The sequence below is a fragment of the Rhincodon typus genome, chromosome 18 (genome assembly GCF_021869965.1).
Source record: "Rhincodon typus isolate 14 chromosome 18, sRhiTyp1.1, whole genome shotgun sequence".
In the NCBI taxonomy this organism is placed as follows: domain Eukaryota; kingdom Metazoa; phylum Chordata; class Chondrichthyes; order Orectolobiformes; family Rhincodontidae; genus Rhincodon; species Rhincodon typus.
The window spans coordinates 35885026-35901863 of NC_063349.1; the positions used below are offsets into that span (position 1 = coordinate 35885026).

Consider the following 16838-nt stretch of genomic DNA (forward strand, 5'->3'; position numbering starts at 1 on the left):
TGTTGTCTCGGATTCTCCAGCATCTGCAGTTCCTACTATCTCTGATTAAAATTTTCCCTTTTGTGTTCCATACATTGAGATAAAGGCCAGCATTCCAAAACATTTTTTTTGCTGATTCTTTTTACTGACGCACTAGCTTTCAATGATTTGTGTATGTACAGCAAGGTCTAAAACCTTCTCGAAAGCTTTTATGCTTTCGCCAAAAATAAAATATTCCAATTTTTCTTTCCACTTTGCTGCATTGAACTCCATCTGGCATAGTATTTCCCACTCAATTCATTTACTTCTGTGCCTTTTCTAATTTCTCACCCGTAACATTTGAATACACAACATTTTATACTTTAGCATCTATGTCATTCATATATCTGTGATATATCCAGTAAAGACAACACTCTCTTTGTAACTGCCCTGTCTCCTAATTAATTACACACCTGTGTCACAAGGTTACCTTCAATTTATACGCTTATTTCCAAATAATCTCTTTTACAAGTCTTTTGTTTCGAGCAACACACATAAACTGACTCCTATCCACCATGCTACTAACCTGGTTAAAAATGTTTATTATCAAGTGACAGGTTTTGGTAAGAACTAAAAATGAAAGTTTGCTGCTATAAAGTTCATTTCTCAATTTATTTGACTGCTATCCATTTCATGAAAAGAATATTATTGAGTAACATTAGTCATTGCATTAAAGAGAAACAGCAACAACCTGGGGCAACCCGCTTATTTGGTGTTGGTACAAAAACATCAAACATTTATGCTATGTACTAAATAAATTAGAAACATACAACATAGAATGCAGAAGCAGAAGTAGACCATGATCATGGTCATCATGATCATAGCTAATCGTCCAACTCAATACCTCTTCCAGCTTTCTCCCATATCCTTTCATCTCTTCTGTCCTAAGAAATATACATCTTATTTGAAAGTCTTCAGTGTTTTGGCCTTAACAGTTTCCTGTGGTAGAGAATTTTGCAGGCTCACCACTCTCTGGGTGAAGAAATTCTCATCCCTGTCCTAAAAGGCCTACCCTGTATCCTTAGACTTTGATAATTGCTCTAGACTCTCCAATCATTGGGAACATCCTTCCCGCATTTACCCTGTCTACTCCTGTTAGAATTTTATAAGTTTCTATATCATCCCCCCTCACTCTTCTAAACTCCAATGAATATAGTTCCAACGAAGTTAGTCTCTTCTCATCAGTTCTGCCATGCCAAGATTCAGACTAGCAAATCTCTGTTGCAATCCTTCCATAGACAGACCATCCTTGCTCAGATGAGGAGACCAAAATTGCACACAATACTACACCTTTCAGTGATTGCTGTACAAAGACACCCAAGTCTTGTCGCACCTTTCCTTTTCCCAACGTATCACCATTCGGAAAATAATCTGCCTTTCTGTTTTTGCTACCAAACTGGAAAACTCAAATTTATCCAAATTATATTTCATCTGCCATACATTTGGTCACTCAGTTTGTCCAAATCACTCTGAAGCATCTCTGTATCCTTCTCATAGCTCACTCACCCAGCTGTGTGTCATCTCCAAGTCTGCAGACATTACACTTAGTTCCCTCATCTAAATCATTAATATAACTTAAGCAATACTCAAAAGGTGCTGGAATTTTGTACAAAAACCCAAAATGTTTGAAACACTCAGCAGTGCACTCACTATGTCTAGAAAGAACAGATAGGTAATGGCTTTTACTTTGTGGTAGGAATAATACTAAGTTTATCAGCCCTCACCGTTATTAAAGGATGCATGAGACAACCGTTTATGATGTTCACATGTACACTGTCAAATGTGAAAATCAGGAAGCTGATGACCAAATTGTCCTGCTATTGAAACTGCCACAAGTGACAGAGCAGTGAAGTACATGTGGTGGTGTTTCTATGAATTTGTTGCCTTTATCCTTCTAGATAATAGAAGTCGTGCTTTTGGAAGGTGTTGTTGTAGGAGCCTTGGTGAGATGCTGCAGTGCATTCTGTAGATGGCACACATTGTTGCCACTGTGTGTTGGTGGTGAAGGATATTGAACATAGGAACAAGGAGTAGCTAATTCAGTGTCTCGCTCCTGCTCTGCTATTTAATAAGATCATGGTTAATCTGTTATAACCTTAAATCCATATTCATGTCTATCCCGATAGCCTTTTATCCCCTTCTTATCTAAAGTCTATGCATCTCTTCCCTAAAACCATTCAAATACTCTGCTTCCACTGCCTTTTCAGGTAAAGAGTTCCAAACACACTCAACCCTCTGAGAAAACAAATCACCTAACCCCTGGGTGACACCTTATTTTTAAATCATAAACCCCAGTTCTAATTCTCCCTTAACAGGAAACATTTTCTTCACGTCATATTTACCCTGTCAGGCCTCTCAAGATCTTGTATGTTTCGATCAATTTGACCCTCACTCTTCTAAACTCTAGTAGATACAAGTTAGCATGTTCAACCTTTCCTCAATAGACAACCCACACATTCCAGTCATTAGTCTGGTAAAACTTCTCTGAACTGCTTCCAACACATTTACATTCTTCCTTACATAAGGTGACCAATCTTGTACACAATTGTCAAAGCGGTGCCATGGCAATGCCCTGTATAACTGAAGCATAATTTCTCTACTTTTGTATTCAATACCCCTCAAGATAAATTCTATGAGCTTTCTGATAACTTTCCATACTTGCGTAGTAACCTTTTGTGATTCATATATGAGGACAACAAGATCCCTTTACATTTCAAATTTGCAAGTTCCCACCATTTAGATAATATGCTTCTTTTAATTCTTCTTGTCAAAATGGACAATTTCACATTTTCCCATAATAATATGCTGTTTGGCAGATCTTTATCCACTCTTTTAACCTATCTAACTTTTTGTAATCCCATGTCTTTTTCACAACTCACTTTCCTACCTGTTTATATGTCAGCAGCCACTTGCAAGTGATAGATAGGGTGCCGATCAAGTGGCTGCTTAATCCTCGAGGATATTGAATTTCTTGAGTGCTGCTGGAGCTGCAGTCATCCATGCACTCTGTCACACTCCTGACTTGTGCCTTAATGGACAGAATTTGTGGTGTCTGGAGGTGAGTTACTCCCCACAGAATTTGTAGCATCTTGATTTTTTTTTACTATGATCCAAGATGGCAGTAAAATAGCAGCACAGTGGAGGGCTCCTGCCAGAGCTCATCTGCTCCGTTCGCTTTTACTTTTCTTTCTTCTTTCACTGTTTTCTTATATTAATCTACTTACTTTCTGTGGAGAGCAAGTTGTGCAGTGTGGAGGAGTGTGACCCCAGCATTGGGAGATTGACCCATTGCAGGGAAAGTGAGACAAACATGGAGGCAAGAGAAATTCGCCGGTATCTACGACGTGTCGAGAGTAGGCAGCCTAAGGTCTCCTGGCATCTGTGGCAGCAGTAAGCACAGGAGAGATTGAACTTACCTTCTGGAGAGAGATCAGTTGTGGAGGCAACAGTGGTGACGGCATCATGGCTTCCTCGGGTCCAGAGTGGCTGGGTCCGGATAGGGACTTTGACAATCGCCTAGAGGTCAGGTGCATGGCAGTGGCTGGGGGCTGGATCAGGACTTTGATGGTTGAGGATCAAGGCCAATGCAGGAAGCGCAAGCCCTCATGGTGGTGAGGGAGGTCTGCAGCAGCGCTGAGAGCAAGCAGCCCGAGGTCTCCGTGTGAGGGGCCCAAAACAGGGAATGCAAGCTCAGCATGGCTGTATTTTAAAAAATGTTGAACTTTTAACTTTTATTTCTTTGTTTTTCTATTTGATACTAAGAAGGACCGTGATGTTTAATCTTTAACTTTATTTTTCTACTCCACACTAAGAGAGACTGTTTAGCTTTTAACTTTGTTTCTTTATTTCTCTACTTTATACCTAAGGTTTTGTACCAAGGTACCTTTGTACTTAAGATGGCACTGGGAATGGCGACATTGTACACTTTTTACTGTGCTTCTACACTTGCGTACACGTTACAATAAATTCTAATTCTAGTATGTTCTTGTAACCACATGTTTTTAAACAGCTAGTCCAGTTCAATTACTGGTCAATGGTCACCCCCAGAATGTTGACAGGGGATTTTCTGACAGTAATGCTATTGAACGTCAAGGGAAGTTAACGTTCCAGGTCAATAACCCTTCTTCAGAATTGGGGGTGGGATGGGATGGGAGATAAATGCAATAGAAGAGCAAGTGGAAGAGGCTGGAGCAGGAGAAGGAACAAAAGGGAAAGTCAATGCAAAACGACAGGGTCCAGGTCAGAATGTTTTTTGTTAAAGAATTCCTACAGTTTAGAAGCAAATCATTCGGCCCATCGAGTCCACACCGACCCACCCTTTACTGTATCTCTGCATTTCCCACCGTAGACACTATGGAATTAAATGAAATGTTTCACGAAGGGAGTAGTAATGAATATACCACAGAAACAAAAGATGTGTCTAAACAACGTGTAAGTGGCTGCACAGCAGCAGTTAAAATGGAATAAAGAGATAAAATTGAATCAACAAAAGAAAACGAAACCCTCTAACAGCGACAGTATTTTCGTTGTGTTTGATTTGTTGGCTTTAGGGCGGGGTTAGGTAGCTGAGACCGCTTAAGGCGGCGGGGCTCTGGGATCGGACTGTGCCACGGCAAAGGTCGGGGGGTGGTGTGACCTCGGAAGTAGTTGTTGGGAGTCTGTTGGTTCGGCAAGTGATGGATCCTTATCCCCGATCGTCCATCGAAGATGATTTCAACTACGGTACCAGTGTGGCGTCGGCCAGCGTCGACATCCGCATGGGTAAGGGCATCGCAACGGCACGGTTAGACATGGGTGGGGGGCGACGGCTGCTGGGGCCGACATTGCGGACGGGGACGGGGACGGGGACGGGGAGGGGTGTGGAGGAGACGGTATGGTGGTGAGGAAGAGAGAACATGGGGGGGGTGGGAGAGCTGACAGCGTAAGTAAGGGGACGGCAGAGAGCGTGTCCTAGAGATATACAGCACGGAAACAGACCCTTCAGTCCAACTCGCCCATGCCGACCAATTATCCTGAATTAATCTAGTCCCATTTGCCAGCATTTGGCTCATATCCCTCTAAACCCTTCCTATTCATATACCTATCCAGATGCCCTTTTAAATGTTGTAATTGTACCAGCCTTCACCACTTCCTCTGGCAGCTGGTTCCATACATGCACCATCCTCTGTGTGAAAAAGCTGCCCTTTAGGTCCCTTTTATATTTTTCCCCTCCCACCTTAAACCTATGCCCTCTAGTTTTTGACTCCCCCACCCCAGGCAAAATACCTTGTCTGTTTACCCTATCCATGCGCCTCATGATTTTATATACATCTACAAGACCACCACTCAGCCTCCGATGCTCCAGGGATACTAGGACCAGCTCCCTATAGCTCAAACCCTCCAACCCTGGCAACTTCCTTGTAAATCTTTTCTGAACCCTTCCAAGTTTCACAATATCCTTCCTATAGCAGGGAGACCAGAATTGCATGCAGTATTCCAAAAGTAGCCTAATTAATGCCCTGTACAGCTGCAACATGACCTGCCAATGATACTCAATGCACTAACCAATAAAGGCAAGCATACCAAATGTCGTCTTCACTATCCTGTCTACCTGGGACTTCCCTTTCAAGGAACTATGAACCTGCACTCCAAAGTCTCTTTGTTCAGCAATACTCCCCAGAACCTTACCATTAGGTATGTAAATCCTGCCCTGATTTGCCTTTCCAAAATGCAGCACCTCACATTTATCTAAATTAAATTCCATCTGCCACTCCTTGGCCCATCTGATTAAGATCCAGTTGTACTCTGAGGCAACCTTCTTCACTGTCCACTACACCTCCAATTTTGGTGTCGTCTGCAAATTAATCATACCTGCAATGTTCACATCCAAATCATTCATATAAATGATGAAAAGCAGTGGCCCTAGCACCGATCGTTTTGGCACACTGGTCACAGGCCTCCAGTCTGAAAAGCAACTCTCTGCCACCACCACTACCCTCTGTCTTCTTCTTTCGAGCCAGTACTGTTTCCAAATGGCTAGTTCTCCCTGTATTCCAATGTGATCTAACCTCACTAACCAGTCTACCGTGAGGAACCTTGTTCATCATCTTACTGAAGTACATGTAGATCATATCCACTGCTCTGCCCTCATCAATCCTCTTCATTACTACTTCCAAAAAACTCAAACAAGTTAGTGAAACATGATTTCCCACGCACAAAGCCATGTTGACTATCTCTAATCAGTTCTTGCCTTTCCAAACACATGTAAATGCTGTCTCTCAGGATTCCCTTCAGCAACTTGCCCACCGCTGATGTCAGGCTCACTTGTCTATAGTTCCTTGGCTTTTCCTTACCATCTTTCTTAAAAAGTGGCACCATGTCAGCTAACCTCCAGTCTTCCAGCACCTTGCCTGTGGCTATTGATGATGCAAATATCTCAGCAAGGAGCCCAGCAATCACTTCCCTAGCTTCCACAAAGTTCTAGGGTACACCTGATCAGGTCCTGGGGATTTATCCACCTTTGTGTTTGAAGACTTCCTCTTCTATAAAATGGATATTTTTAAAGATATCGCTATTTATTTCTCCACGTTCTCTATCTTCCATATACTTTTCCACAGTAAATACTGATGCAAAATATTCATTTAGAATCTCCCCCCAACTCCTGCAGTTCCATACATAGCGGCATTGCTGATCTTTCAGGGCCCCTTTTCTCTCCTTAGTTACCCATTTGTCCTTAATGTATTTGTAGAATCCCTTTGGTTCTCCTTAACTCTATTTGCCAAAATTATCTCCTGTCCCCTTTTTGCCCTCCTGATTTCCCTTTTCCCTCCTACTGCCTTTATACACTTGACATATGCTTCCTCCTTTTTCTCGACCAAAACCTCAATTTCTTTAGTAATCCAGTGTTCCCTCCACCTGCCAGCCTTGCCCTTCACCCTAACAGGAACTTGCTGTCTCTGAACTCTCATTATCTCATTTTTGAAGGCTTCCCATTTACCAGCCATTCCTTTACCTGCAAACATCTGTCCCCAATTAACTTTTGAAAGTTCTTGCCTAATACCATATAAATAATTGGCTTTCCTTCAGTTTAGAACGTTAACTTTTAGATAATGTGAGGGAAAAGAGAGTCAGAGAGGGGAGAGGGTTGGGGCGATGGGGGGTGAGAGGGGTGGGTAAGAGAGATAGTGGGGGAAGGAGAAAAGGAGAGGTGGGAAGGGAGAGAGGCAGCGAAGGAGAATTAGCTAGGGTGGGGTAAGCTCTGGGATGGTGGGGAAAAGAGGGTGAGGCTTCTTTTCCTGAATATGAGAATTTTGTAAAAACTTGTTTGTTTCTAAAAATCATTTCACAAATCCTTATTCCGTCTGAAATGGGATAGGGTGGAAGTTTTCTTGTTTTGAAAGAAAATAGGGACTTTCAAGTCTTAGAAATGTAATTTCAACTGATTCGACAGTGTATACAAAAATCTGGTGCTTCAAAGGCCATGGTATGATGGGGCTACAGCATCTGGGCAGCCTAAGCTGTGAAATATCTGACCAGGTGGGGGAACTTTGTGGAGAAAATAGTAATCGCAAGCTGTGAGCTATGTTTTCTTGGGATATTGTGGGGCCTGTGACTTGTTATGGTTGACCAATCGTTCTGAAAAGTGGCATGGGAGTGATGATTGGCTACAGATGATAGAAAAGGAAGATGCAGAAAGTTAACTCAAAGGGTTTTGTGATACAGTGGTAGTGTCCATACTTATGAACCAGGAGGCCCAGGTTCAAGTTCCACCTACTCCAAAGGTGGGTAATAGCATCTCTGAACAAGTTGATTAGAAAATATTTGGAAAGGGTAGCTCTTAATGACCAGAACATAATAGGTAAAAACAGAACTGTAGTTTGAAGAGATTAATAAATATGTCATTAGACTCAATGTTCCTTGTTTCATAAATGTTACCTCCTAGACGATGTTTTAATATCAGTTGTTTCCTTGTGATAGGATTTCTGCGGAAAGTATACACCATCTTGTCTGTCCAGATTATTCTTACTACTGTGACGTCTGCTGTGTTCATGTATAGTGATACAATCAAGAATGTCATTCACGGAAGGTAACTTGCATTTATTTTGTAACAAATTGTATATTGATGGATTAGGTCACCTTTCCCATAATTGTTTTGTTTTTATTGTGACCATTCCAGTAATTTAAGCTTATCCAAGTCCAGTTCTAATATAGAAATAGATTACAAATGTTCCCGTCAATACAGTGTGGAACTGGAGAACTCAGCAGGTCAGGTAGCATCAGAGGAGCAGGAGAGTCGATGTTTCAGGTCGGAACCCTTTATCAGGACTGCATTGACTCTGACTCCAGCATCTGCCATTCTTGCTATGTACAAATGTTCCTCTGTTGACAGTGTATAATGAACTTTTTTTAAAAAAAATTATTCATGGAATGTGGGTGTCAGTGGCAAGGCCAACATTTATTACCCATCCCTAACTTTCCAGAGGGCAGTTAAAAGTCAACCATGTTGTTGTGGGTCTGGAGTCACGTAGGCCAAACCAGGTAAGGACGGCAGTTTCCTTCCCTAAAAGACATCAGTGAACCGGGTGGGTTTTCCCGACAATTGACAATGGATTCATGGCCAACATTAGACTCTCAATTCCAGATTTTTGTGGATTCAAATTCCACTATTTGCCATGGAGGGGGGATTCGAACCTTGCTCCCCAGAACATTACAAGGGTCTCAGGAATAATAGTCTAGCAATAATACCCCGAGGCCATCATCTTCCCTAAATTTAAAATTTAATAAAAATATGTATTCTTTTTCCGTTTTATGTGCACTTCTAACTTTATTATCTTGCTCCCATTCTAGCCCTGCATTGGTGTTGATAGCATGCTTAGGATCTCTGGGTTTAATAATTGCTCTAGCGATTTACAGACATCAACATCCTATTAATCTGTATCTCCTATTTGCTTTTGTAAGTATTCAAATTAATTGAACTGAGATCATATACAAACTTGTTAACTAAATATCATTGAGTTAAATTGTTAAATGCTTTATTTTATGAGTTTCTTGTTCCTGTGCTAAAAGAAAGTTTGTCTAACTAGTTTTTCTTATTGTGAGAATCAATTGTGAAATGTTTGATCTAGAAATCTAGCCAAACACTAGTAAATATGCTCCTGTAGAGTAATTGTAAGTTAAGCTACTCTTTGTTGACTTCTGTAAATATTTTTAATATTCTCACGGAAAACTAAAATCTTGTTCTTTAAAAAAAACAGTTTACATAAATTTATAAGGTTACCAAATGAGAACAGGTAGGTCCTGGCTTCTATTCATAAAACCAACTGAATACAAGCATTGCATTAAGGATTCATTATTTCACAAATTTGTTATAATTCAGACATTTATTTTAATGTTCAAGATTGTATTATACTGAACTTTAAATGTTTATGTAATGATTTTACACTCTTGTGCTGTTGATAGTTCGGGCTATTTTGTAACTAATTTTTTTTTGAGGCTAAGAGCAATTTCTCCTATGAATTGAATCCTACATCCCTGTAGGTTTACCAGGCTGGTTTTAGACATTGCCCACAGTTATATTGTATCATTCACTGAAGATCACGAGATGTTTATCACATTGTTCCATCACTGAATAAATATACTATCACTTACGATTATGTGCCACTTGTTAGCTATGTATTTACCAGTTAATTGATCTACACAATTCAAATGGTACAACAAGGTGTGGAATCAATATAATACAGTAACAATAGCATTGGAATCTAACCTCCTAGAGTTAAAATCAGTTTTTTTTTACAAGATCTGGCAAGAGATAAAAATTCCACGTGGGATTGTTTGATGTTTCTAGCCAACATAAATCACATTTCAGTTGTGCAGTACTTACTGACTGCCAAAACTGACAACTATGGGATAATTTTCCAGTACTTTTTAATGCCTAAAATCCAAATCAAAATTGGCAACTGTCCTTCCTTGAAGACAATAGTAGCATTTAATGTATAAATTACTAACCAAAAGTTGTTTTTATGTCACCTGGGTTACACATGTCTTAATCCTTTGACTAATTACAATTCAGCTTGAATTTGGGGTCATTTCTATCCTGACTAATTTCAAATTGCTCAATCTAGTCAGGTCCCATAGATCATGTTTCCATCGAAATTTGTTGTGGAAAGATGAGCTATATATCTTCAATGTTTGCTGTCATTAACTGTATGGAGTTAAATCAGAAAATGCTGGAGAAATTCATGTCTGGCAGCATCTGTGAAGAGAGAAACAATTAACACTTTTGAGTCTGTTAAATTCTCTACATGCTGGTTGTCGGTTTTGATCAGACCTTTATGTCTTGGGTTTTTAGCAGGAGAGTTGCCCACTGTAGCTGCATGCGTTTTTTAAATATTTAATGAAAAAAGTAAATGTTTTCTCCACAGACCCTTCTGGAAGCTTCAACTGTGGCTGCTGCTGGTAAGGGCTTTTTCTCAATTTTTAGCTTTTGTTTACAGGAATATGTGGTTTAAATCACAATGTATTACAAGTAATGGGTACTTTCCTGCCGACATGTGCATATGAACAATCATGTAATCATCTTGGTTGCTTCAAGCTTTCTCCTTTGTTTTACTATTAGCCAAATTTGACTAGGGAAAGTATGGTATGTAAGTATTACGCAAAGTAAAATTTTGAGCAATTTTCCTGATTTGTAATTCCGTGGTGGAGAATCTTGGTATCAGTATGATTTCACATTTGATATACATGGTAATTCAAGTATGGAACCAAGTTGATCCTTTGTGATAAAATTGCTAATAGCCATAGACAAGTTATCCCACAGTACACTGATATACTCAACATAATAGATTCCATCAGTGTGGTATTTGTGTTTTTCCTGCCGTAGCACCAGATAACCTCACTGGAGAGAGTAATACAAGCCAGACAAAGGAACAACATATTTATTAATGCTCAGCTTACAAAGCTGAGCATTTTGGTTCTGCATATATCTTGACACTTTCTAAGTCTTGACTTATGAAGGTAGTGTGTGTCATTTAAATAAACTAGACACTAGTATGTGCACTGTTCCCAACAACTTGAATTTGAGACTGTAACATAAATCCATCATGATGTGTATGTTAGGCTGGAGTATATGTTGCCAATGCCAAGATGGCTGGCAAAGATGGCCACTTGCACATGGACAGATGGCAATATTAATGGTGCACCACTGCAGAGCCTGCTGGACACCCCCATTGCTGCTGGCCACTCCTTGTCATGCTGCACGTTGCTTGCTCTCCCTCCCAACCCTCTCTGTGTTTGCTTCCCTTGCAACAGAGCTTGCTGGCTGCTCCTGTTGCCTTGGTTGTCCCACAAGCCATCCTGTTGGCTGCATGCTTCGCTGCATGACTTGCCACTTCAGTCATGCAATGAGTAAGGCAGCAGGTAAGGCATAGGGGGCTCTTTCTGGCTGCACCACTTGGTCAGCAGTTTTCTAATTAATTTCAGAGGCACCTCTTAGATGGTCTAGCAGTGTAGTGCATCTTGTTTAAAACTACATACACAATCCAAGTATCCGATCCAAGGAAGAAACATACAGATTGGCCAAGAAGAAAAATAAATCTGAGGATTGAGAGCAGTTTGGAATTCAGCAAAGAGAGACCAAGGGATTGATTAAGAAGGGGAAAATAGAGTAAGCTTGCAGGGAAAATGAAGACTGACACTAAGAGTTTCTATAGGTACATGAAGAGAAAGAGATTGTTAAAGACAAACTTAGGTCCCCTACAGGCAGAGATGGGGGAATGTATAATAGGGGACAAAGAAATGGCTGAGGAACTGAATACATACTTTGGTTCTGTCTTCACAAAAGAGGACAGAAATCGGATACCAGAATTGTTGGAGGATGCAAGATTTAGTGAGGGGTAAGAACTGAGGGAGATTAATATTAGTAAAGAAATGGTGCTGGGAAAATTGTTGCGATTGAAGGCCGACAAATCCCGAGGGACTGATAATCTATGTCCCAAAGTACTGGAGCTACTTCCGTAAGAAATATTGGATGCATTAGTCATCTTCTAGGATTCTGTAGACTTTGGAAAAGTCCCTGCAGATTGGAGGGTGGCTAATGTCATTCCAATATTCAAAAAGGGAGGTAGAGCGAAAACAGGGAATTATAGACTGGTGAGCCTAACATCAGTAGTGGGGAAAATTCTCAAATTCATTGTCAAGGATTTTATAGCAGAGCATTTAGAAAGCAGCGGCATGATCAGACAGAGTCAGCATGGATTTATGAAGGGGAAATCATGCTTGACAAATCTGATGGAATTCTATGAGGATGTAACTAGTAGAGTTGACAAAGGGGAGCCAGTCAAAGTCCCACATAAGAGGTTAATGCCAAAGATTAAAGTGCATGGGTTTGGGGGAGATGTATTGAGATGTATAGGAAACTGATTGGCAGAGAGGAAACAAAGAGTAGGAATTAATGGGTCCTTTTCAAATTGGCAGGCAGTAACTAGTGGGGTGCCACAGGGATCAGTGCTGGGACCTCAGCTATTCACAATATATATTAATGATTTGGATGAGGGAACAGATTGTAACATCTCCAAGTTTGCAGATGATACCAAGTTGGGTGGGAGGGTGAACTGTGACGAGGATGCAGAGATCCTTCAGCATGATCTCAACCAGTTAGGTGAGTGGGCAAATCAATGGCAGATGCAGTAAAACTTGGATAAATTTCAGAAGCAAAAACAAGAAGCAGATTATTACCTGAATGGCTGTAAATTGGGAGAGGGGAGTGTGCAGCGGGACCTGGGTGTCCTTGTGCACCAGTCACTGAGGGTAAGCATGCAGGTGGTAAAGAAGGCAAATGGTATGTTGGCCTTCGTTGCGAGAGGATTTGAGTACAGGAGCACGAATGTGTTGTTGCAGTTATACAGGACCTTAGTGAGACCACACCTGGACTATTGTGTGCAATTCTGGCCTCCTTTTCTGAGGAAGAATGCTCTTGCTTTCAAGGGAGTGCAGCGAAGGTTTACCAGGCTGATTCCGGGGATGGCAGGTCTGACGTATGAGGAGAGGTTGACTAGGTTGGGATTGTTTTTGCTAGAGTTCAGACAAATGAGGTGGGGGGGATCGCATAGAGACTTATAAAATTCTAACAGGACTGGGCAGGGTAGATGCAGGGAGGATGTTCCTGATAGTGGGTGTGTCCAGAACCAGGGGTCACAGTATGAGGATTCAGGGTAAACAATTTAGGACAGAGATGAGGAAACGTTTCTTCACCCAAAGAGCGGTGAGCCTGTGGAAGTAGTTGATGCCAAAACATTGAATGTATTCAAGAGGTGACTAGATATAGCACTTGGGGCGAATGGGATCAAAGGTTCTGGGGAGAAAGCAGGAATAGGCTATTGGGTTGGACGATCAGCCATGATCATGAAGAATGGTAGAGCAGGCTCAAAGAAATGAATGGCTTCCTCCTGATCCTATTTTCTAAGTTTCTATGTCAATTCTGTCAGACCAAAATGGTACTGCAAAGCTGTGTTTTCACATGTGCTTTGTTGCTGTGCCACCTAGCAGTGGGATTAGAAATAAATGCAGCCATGTTCGAGCAATAACAGGAAAAGCAACGTAACTATTTTTGATTTTACAAATTGAAATCCAAGAACTAAGCTACCTTCCGTTCACCTGTATGAAATTGCTTGTAGAAATCCATTACTTTGTGTCTAATCATATAGGATATTGCAGTAAATCAAATGTTGCTTTAGAGATATATTGCAAACTGTCTCTGATCTTTGATTGACAGTGCTTTAAATCTGTCCTTTTTTTTCCATTTTTAGTCACTTTCTATGACTATTCAGTGGTTCTGCAAGCATTCATTCTGACAACAGCTGTATTTGTTGCATTGACTGTCTACACGTTTCAGTCAAAGAGGGATTTCAGTAAATATGGAGCAGGGTATGTACACTGGAAAAGAAGCTGGATATATTTTAAGTTCTACGTAATGTCTTTTTAGTTTTGGATACTATGATAACAAGTATTTTTAAGATGAATATTTTAGATGATGTACTTTTTAAATAACTGGAAATAAATTGCCACTATAAATCCTGCATTTTGACCTGAAGACAGCTGTTATGTAGTTCATTCTTGTCCTGATCCTCTGACCTGGCTAAATTCAGAAATTTTTGTTTAGCTTTCCTGATTGTGGCACTTCACTGCACTTGATGAACTCAAATGATAGGAACCATAATGTTTTGAGTGCTGGCTAACAAAGGTTATAACAATAAATGATCTATAATTACTTTAATGGCATATAAGTATAGAAACAGTATTATTTACAGTAAGTAAAATTAATTCAGGATAAGACATTAGCAGCAATGATGCCCTGCAGTTGCACACCCTGCTAAAATTTCAATCAAAAAATTACATCTCAGATTAAGTACCAAAGGACTACATGTGCCAAGGGAATAATTTCAGAAATTACATCTTTGGAAGGGAAAGTGAAGAATGCCAAATGTTATGCCCTGATTTATATTTACAGTAAGTTTCTGTTTAATAGTACATTATAACCAAAATCTATGGAGGTCTTTACTATAGTAGACGTGATGATTTATATTAACGTAAATTACTTTCACAGATAGTAGCATTTCAATGAATAATTCTTGTGTATTGTTGGATGTTGTGCCACAGAGTTCATGGCCATTAACAGTAGACTACATACAAGTATGTTAAGGAGACAAGAAATGTTAGTCCTGGTAAATACATTTTTGTAATGACCAAACTGGGGGGGGAAGTCATGTCACTCTGTGTTTCATTGTAGTAATTTCAAATTCAGTTCAGAAGCGAAACTACCCACTTCTTTTTTTAAAAAGGTATTCATTTATGGAATGTAGATGTTATTGGGTAGGCTAGCATTTGCTCTTAAAATGATTTGAGGATTTTAATCTGAGAGCAACACTTGTACAAAAAAATTGCACTTCTTTGATTTCATGCAACTCCAGTAATAGTTTGTGTACTTGTGTAACTTATTATAGGGGATTGACCAAAGCACAAAATAGCAATGCTACCAACATACCATATCTTAACAGTTTCCACAGACTTGATGTTGCTTAGTCTTAGTTGTCAGATAGAATTTATGATTAGAGTATATAGTAACTTGTCATCTTCAAAGGGTAATGATTAAACTGCAATTTTTTTTTGTCTTCTTCTCTTTAGTCTGTTTGCATGTTTGTGGATTTTGATCCTGGCTGGATTTCTAAGAGTAAGTATTAGGTGTTTCAAATTGTACCAAACTAATTGGTTTAAATCACAGTAGTTTAACCGTGGATTTCATGGTACATATATGGCTAGAAACATGGATATAGGTGAATCAGTTGGATTTTTATCAATTTTCTATGCACCTTTTTATAAATTATTTCATTCTTTTATGAGATTCATAAATGATTCTCTGCTGCCATACGTAGAGAAAAGCTTTAAAGCCCTGCTACAAAGCTATACTCATGTATCTGATGGAAGTAAGGCCCTGACAGAAGTCACAATCTTGGATCAGTAAGGTTTCCACGTAACTGGTATGATTTCCTCTGATGAAAATAACCCAGTATGATATCTAGTCATATAAGGAAGGAATAAACTTGGATTATTGACTACAATACGTCAAAGAGAATTATCTTTAATAATAGTGCGACAGCTAAAATGCGCACACTCCACCTGTATTAGACTTAATTTATAACCTGTTTGTATGACCTCTTAGTGTTAGAATATCAGTTATGGTCAAGGTGCTGTCAGACATATAGCCTAATACTTCTTTTCTGGGGCTATTCAAAATAAGCTAGATTTGTTTATGTATATCTTGAAACATTTACATGGTAGTATTATTGGGTCATTTTAATTTTGTTAAAAGGAAGGAAACTAATTGATTGAAACATAAGAGAATTCCTAACGTATTTGTCTCTTAATTTTCTTCAGCTGTTCTTCTTGAGCGACACAGTGGAGCTTGTATTTGCATCTGCAGGAGCTCTCCTCTTCTGTGGCTTTATCATCTATGATACACATGTTTTGATGCATAAGCTTTCACCTGAAGAATATGTACTGGCTTCAATTAACCTGTATTTGGATGTTATTAATCTATTCTTGCATATCCTTCGAATCCTGCAATCACTTAACAAGAAGTAATCACTAGGATTATTGTTGAAAAAAGATGTTAATATGTCTCTAACTAAAAATTAATGAAGGGGTGCATTTTGTGTATAGACTTGTTGATTTATTGTCTAACTTTATTCTTAATGATTATATTTGTATTCATTGTATGGTGTAGATAGTTTTAATTGATAATAGTCAATTTGTATAGTTTTTCCTTAAGGAAATTTGAGGGCACTTCTGGGTGAATAGTTTTGAAGAAAAATATTATAACTTGTGGGGAAACACCAATCCAGACCCAAAATCCAATATTTCTTTCAGCTTTGTTTGATTTGAATTTAGATTGCTTAAAATGTTTTTTTTTAATCTGAATTGAAATTTGATGCTAAACTGGGAGAAAGCAATTTTAAATGTGGCATGGATTCAGTGAAAGGCTTTTTTTGTCTGTTGTTTTCTATTGTAATTACTTAAATGTTTATAAGTTGAAATCCTATTCTGTAAAAAATCATTTCAGTACAAGTCATCCCTTTGAATAAAATCTGCAGTTCACATTTTATGTTTTAGTACTTATTTTAAAAAAGATACAATGATTTTATCTTGTACTCGGCAACAGTAATGAAATACCTCCTTTGTTTGGGGACCTACACATGTGAAGGCATGGCTGACAAAGGTGGAGTGATGTAAAGTGAATAAGTGTCCTGAGATGGAGAATCATGCAGTAGAGAAACATACAGAGGGACAAG

At 39.4% G+C, this 16838-nt stretch overlaps 2 protein-coding genes across 2 annotated transcripts in view; one reads left to right on the plus strand and one right to left on the minus strand.

The window, feature by feature from the left end:
* helb (helicase (DNA) B) overlaps window positions 1-3650 on the minus strand; it is a 30805-nt gene extending 27155 nt beyond the window's left edge. The window contains exon 1 of the mRNA XM_048607851.1: window positions 3435-3650. The gene's annotated coding sequence lies outside the window, so the exon portion shown is untranslated. The remainder of the gene's footprint in view (window positions 1-3434) is intronic.
* A 951-nt stretch (window positions 3651-4601) lies between these two features.
* tmbim4 (transmembrane BAX inhibitor motif containing 4) lies at window positions 4602-16649 on the plus strand. Its single transcript, XM_020528338.2, has 7 exons — window positions 4602-4779; window positions 7975-8083; window positions 8845-8950; window positions 10419-10452; window positions 13800-13917; window positions 15175-15220; window positions 15925-16649. Exons 1-7 carry the CDS (start codon window positions 4695-4697, stop codon window positions 16129-16131), a joined length of 705 nt encoding a protein of 234 aa, XP_020383927.1. The 5' UTR covers window positions 4602-4694; the 3' UTR covers window positions 16132-16649.
* Window positions 16650-16838: the final 189 nt, after the last annotated feature.